General features: G+C 49.6%; 1 protein-coding gene across 1 annotated transcript in view; it reads left to right on the forward strand.

The window, feature by feature from the left end:
• KLRG2 (killer cell lectin like receptor G2) overlaps window positions 1-5,562 on the forward strand; it is a 9,783-nt gene that overhangs the window by 953 nt on the left and 3,268 nt on the right. The window contains exons 2-3 of the mRNA XM_006777137.2: window positions 2,519-2,620; window positions 2,836-2,981. Coding sequence (XP_006777200.1) covers window positions 2,519-2,620; window positions 2,836-2,981 — 248 coding nt within the window. The remainder of the gene's footprint in view (window positions 1-2,518; window positions 2,621-2,835; window positions 2,982-5,562) is intronic.

A 5,562-nucleotide genomic window follows, 5' to 3' on the forward strand; every position in this document is an offset into this window, starting at 1 on the left:
CCGCCGGGTCCCTCGCAGCCCGAGGCCCCGCAACAGCCACCCAGCCCTGGGCCCTGCTTTGGAGGGACTAGGGGACCCGGGCGACCTTCCCAGTGTCCGACCCTACCTGTGCTCTCTCTGGCTTGGAACTAGCAGCATTCTGGTCTACGTAATTATAATTCAAATGGTTTTCGATGAAAGTATAAAACCACTGTTCTGCCCCCTTACGCTCTCCCGACGACTTCCACATCCCCGCTCTGTGCGCAGCATCTTTGAGCAGCCCCGCGGGGAGGGTTCCCGGGGAGGGAGCGCAGTCCGCGGCTCCCGGCTCCGGGCCGCCCGCTCGCAGGCTCAGGCTCTCTCTCGGTCCACTGTGCGCCGAGGCACAATTGTCTTACCCCCCTCTACCCCCCCTCATCCCTGCAGCAACTTCTGCTGAGACAGTTAGGGTGTGTGTGCGTTTCTTTGCGGGGTGGGGCAGGGAGGCGATCGGGAGGGAATAAGAAAGAGCCTGGAAAAGATAGAAACAAATAAGCAATCCTGGACCGGGAGCCCCGAGGGAGCGGCTGGGAAAGCTTCCTGGAGCTAAGCCTTGGATGGTAAGTAGGAGGGTTGGTTGGTTGGTTGGTTGGTTGGTTTTGAGGGGAAGGGGAGTGGTTTCATCTGTATTTTCTTTCTTAAATGTTGTTATTGATTTTTAGAGAGAGGGATAGAGAAATAGAAACTTAGATGAAGGAGAAACATCGTTGATGGGCTGCCTCCTGGGGATGGAGCAGGGAAACCCAGGTGTGTGCCCTGACCGAAATCAACCAGTGACCTAGTTCATGGGTCAATGCTCAACCACTGAACCACACCAGCCAGGCTGTATTTTCATTTTTTTTTTTTAACAAGGAGAATGTATTTGTTACTTGTGTGATTAAGAATTGCGTTCTAGCCCGGCTGGTGTAGCTCAGGGGTTGAGCATCGACCCAGGAACCAAGAGGTCACTGTCCATATTCCCGGTCAGGGCACATGCCCAGAGTGCAGGTTCGATCCCCACCCAGTAGGGGGCGTGCAGGAGGCAGCCGATGGATGATGTTTCTATCCCTATCCCTCTCCCTTCCTCTCTGAAAATCAATAGAAACTTTAAAAAAAATTGCTTTCTAAAGGGAGTGTGTAGGACTTTTTCTTTGCCTGGAAGTTTGGGAGACAAATGGCTGCTGGGGGCCATTTCCCAGGTCTGCATTGCAGCTGAGTGTGGACGGTGTCTGCGACTTTAGTAACTTACTGTATTTTTTACTGCTGTTTTCTGAAAGGTTGGAGCTGAATTTACTGTTCCGTCACAATATTTATATTTACTGAGATGGTTGGCAGGGTTATTTTCCTTTGCTTCTCCAGACTTTTTTAGTTCTGCTTTTGTTACTTTAAGACTGTCAATTTATGTATGTTTTATTCCACGCATTTTCAAATCGCTTATTTGGGTAACACCTTCACTGAGCTATGACTTACATAACACAATTCACCCATTTAAAGCATACAGTTCAATGGTTTTTAGTATATGCAGAGTTGTGTGACCATCACCAGTCCATTTTATACTTTCATCACTCCGAAAAGTGCTGTATCTTCTAGCTATCATCCCCCAGCCCAGGCAGCCACTAGTCTACTGTCTGTCTCGATGGGTTTGCATATAACACGTCTCCTTTTGTGTCTGGCTTCTTTCACTTAACACATAGTGTTTTTAAGGTCATCCATGATGTGGCTAGGTCCCGTGCCTCACCCCCTCCCGTCTCCAGAGTTTCTTTCCTCTCTGCAACCTCATGCCAGCCATCTGGTCCCCTGGGGCCTTGGGCTGCTGACAACTCACACTTGCCTAGTGCTCTGGACCTATGAGGCTTCCTTGGTGGCCTCCAGACATGGACAGACAAAAAAGGCAGGTGTGATTTCAGTGTTAAAACCTGAAAACACCAAGAACTCTTGAGTCAGAACTTGAACCCAGGCCTGTCAAACTCCAAATCTAGCCCTCGTTCCTCTCTCATTTGTGATTTTATCTCCGGGTACCTGTGCCCGGTCTATTAGCTGCTTGAGTGCAGGGGCCTTGCCCTGTTCTTGGTGAATTTATACCCTGTGTCTAGGGCACATTAGCTGCACAGTAAATGCTTGCTAGCCAGTTATTTGTCCTCTTTTTAAAAAACTTTTATTTGATTTTAGAGAGCTAGGAAGGGAGAGAGCAAGAAACATCAAATTGTTGTTCCACTTATTTATGCATTTATTGATTGACTCCTGTATGCACCCTGACCAGGGGCTGAACTTGGCCTTAGCCTATCAGGACAACGCTCTAACCAACGGAGCCACCTGGCCGGGGCTTGTTCTCTTTCTTGAATAGAATCTTATTTAAGAAGTAAACATCTAGCATTTTTCTCCCAGATAGGCTGTTCTCACCTAAATCGAGTGGCTTATCCTGGTGTCTGGGCCGAGGGAGGGGGTGCTCCTGTGGGCGTGATGCTGGGGTATAGTCAGTGGTTCTAACCTGTCTCTCCTGGTTGTCCCTTCCCCTCCCCAGGGCTGCCCATGTACATGAAGTCCCTGCGCTGGGCCCTGGCGGTCATGGCCGTGCTCCTGGCGGTGTCCACGGTCGCCATTGTGGCCCTGGCTTCTAGAACAGGTATGGTGCCTCCTCCCAGCTATACTTTGACAGGCAATCTGGGGTCAGCCCCTGCCTGGGGTCTTTGGGCCCCACACAAACTGTACAGCCTTCCGCGGTCCCTGCCCACCTGCTTGCCCCTCAGTCAAGGCGGTGGCCAGGTTTTAATTTTTTTAAGGAGCACGCACTCAGCTCATTAGTTTACCCTGCAGCTCACCTGTGGTCTCTGTTTTCAGGGGCCGGGTGCCGCCCGTGTCCCCATGGCTGGCTGTGGTCTGGGGAGCACTGTTACTACCTCTCTACTGAAGCTCAAGCCTGGGAGGCCAGCCAGGCTTTCTGCTCTGCCCACCATGCTACCCTCCCCCTGCTGAGCCACACCCAGGTAAGGAGGGAGGGAGGGAGGGAGGGAGGGTGGGCAGTGGAGGGGTGTGCGTATCATTACAGTGTACAGGTTGCTAGCCCTGGAAGGAATCGCAAGGATCTAGTTCAACTCCACATTTCAGAAAACGTCACCAGGCTTGGAGAAAGACAGTGGCACGCAGGGGCACTAGACTTCCTATCGCCGAGGTCTTCAATTTCCTCTGCATTCTAAGTTGTGCGGGTGGAGGTGGACCTGGAGGACCAGAGCAAGGCTGCCCTCGTCCCGTGTGGTGGCCATGTAGCCAACAGGGAGCTCAGGAACCAGTCTGCGCTGGCAGATCTGAGGGGAGACACATGCATACTCTTGGGAGGTTATATGAAAAATTAATTGCATTTAGTGTGTATGCCATTCAGGTCTTGCTATAATAACGCAGGGTGACAAATCACCGCTAAAGCCGGTGACTTTAGACCACAAGCTTCCTGATCTGTGGGAGGACTGTTGATGGGCTGATCTTGGTTGGTCAGACAGCTCAGCTTCAGATGCAGATTGCGGGGCTGGCCTTGAGCCCAGCGGGGTTTACTCCGTGACTCTCTGGTCATTCTACCCGAGGGAAAGAAAAATGGCAGAAGGGCAAAAATCAAGCACCGGTTAAGGCTTCTGCTGATGTTATATCAGCTAACGTTCCATTAGCCAGAGCAAATAACAAGGCCACGCCCAATATGAAAGGACAGACAGCATAGGATCTCCATCCCCTGGGGAGGGGGGAGAAGAGTGACTATTTGCTGGATAATAATCCAACCGGTGGGTTTGAGAGTGGCTATAAAAGAGGACTTTGACTTCATTTTATCTAATTTAGGTGCCAAGAATCTATGTTAGCTGTTCTCTTATCTAGGAAAATGCAGCATCAATAAGTCTTTATTGAGCACTTTCTCTATATTGTTTTGGGGGGAGGGTGGAATTCAGTGATGAGCCTGAACAGCACAGCCTCCATCTTTGATGGCTAAGAGAGCAATGAGTGAAGCAGACATTAATCCAGAATTTTAGATCTTTGTATGCATAAAATTTTATTTTCTTAGATTGCTCCTGCTCAGTCCTGCAATAAACCCCATACCACAGGGAGTGCAGCTTCTGCCCCATACCACAGGGAGTGCAGCTTCTGTCTTTTTCTTTTCTCTGGAAGAACTCCTGGAAGTAGACATAAAAATCTGCTGGAGAAAATGTTTTACAGTGAACATAGATTATTATATTAGTAGAAATAACATATCTCAAAAAACATGGGGAAATGAAGAAGGTGCAGAGTAGACTGAAAATATTTCCCACTATAGTAAATATAGATGTGAAGAATAAACATGCTAATATTTTAATGGTAGTTGGCATGTAGAGGAGGCAAGATTTCGAGTGATATTTGATTTTTTCTAGCCCATGGAGGTAAGAGATGGGTATAGAACAGTTTCCGCCCAGGGCCTGGGCTGGACCTTGAGTTCTTATCATTGTGAGATGAGACCAGGCTGGGCAGAGAAACCTATCCAGGCCCCTGCATCAAACCAGTGGGAACATGGGCAGGTCCCTAGATGGCTTGAAGCTGGGGAGGGAGCCTAGCAGGGCAGGGACTTAGCAGCCCTGCATCATTTTTCCATTTCCTGAGACAGAGTCACTGGGCACAGCAAGTGTCATCAGAAGGCCAGTGCCCTTCAGGCCTTCATCAGTCATGGTCAATCCAGAATGACCTTGGACCTCAGCTGAGCAATGGCCTCCTGGCTAGTGGGTCCTCAAAAGGGGAGCCGGGTTTAACAGATTTAAAAAAGAAAAGCACATAGAATCAATCAATTGAAACATAAGCAAATATTCAGAAAATATGTCAAAGGGCCTGGATAAGCTCCTTCCAAAAAAGAGCTTCTAAAAAGCCTCTTGCAGAGAGTCCCACACTAAGATTTGGGTCCAGGCAGTTAAAATCCGGTGTGTGATGACTGAGCTCTGGAATCCTCCCCAGGTTTGGACCAGGGCCAGAAGCTCCGGGAGGTGCCGAGCCAGGGGTGGGGAGCACAGGCTGGCAAAGGCCAAGCTTCCTGAGCTGGGATGCACAAGCCCCAGGACATGCCACGGTACCAGGGAGTGCACACGGCTCATCCCCAGAGCGGGTTTTGCTCAGTTAGCAAAAAGGAGAGTTTCAGGCCACCTATGTCATCTCAGAGCCACTCTCCATTGGCTCCATGACAGCTTCGTTTTGCAGGACGAGGAAGGAGAAGCTACCTTAAATGTACACACCGGCTGTGTAAGTAATTTACCACAATTTTAAAAAGTGTATGAAGATATAGAAAATACTTCGCCTGACTTTTAAGGTGTAAAACATGAGATTTCAAGTACATTCTGCCCAGGACCAGAATTCCCCTCCCCACACTGGTGGGAAAGTTGGAGATGCACCCGCGGGAGGTGGCAAGGCCCCAGGATTGCTGTGCCATCATTACCGAGCGGTCCTTTGAGTGGAAGTTTCTGGAATTTATAATTCTTGACAGTGCTTTTCCCACACCACTATTTTTGCTCTCAGGGAGAACAGGTTAATGGAGTCTGAGCTGCAAGGGAAAGAGCCCGAATGGAGAGGGTA

Source organism: Myotis davidii, unplaced genomic scaffold (genome assembly GCF_000327345.1).
Source record: "Myotis davidii unplaced genomic scaffold, ASM32734v1 scaffold329, whole genome shotgun sequence".
NCBI lineage: Eukaryota > Metazoa > Chordata > Mammalia > Chiroptera > Vespertilionidae > Myotis > Myotis davidii.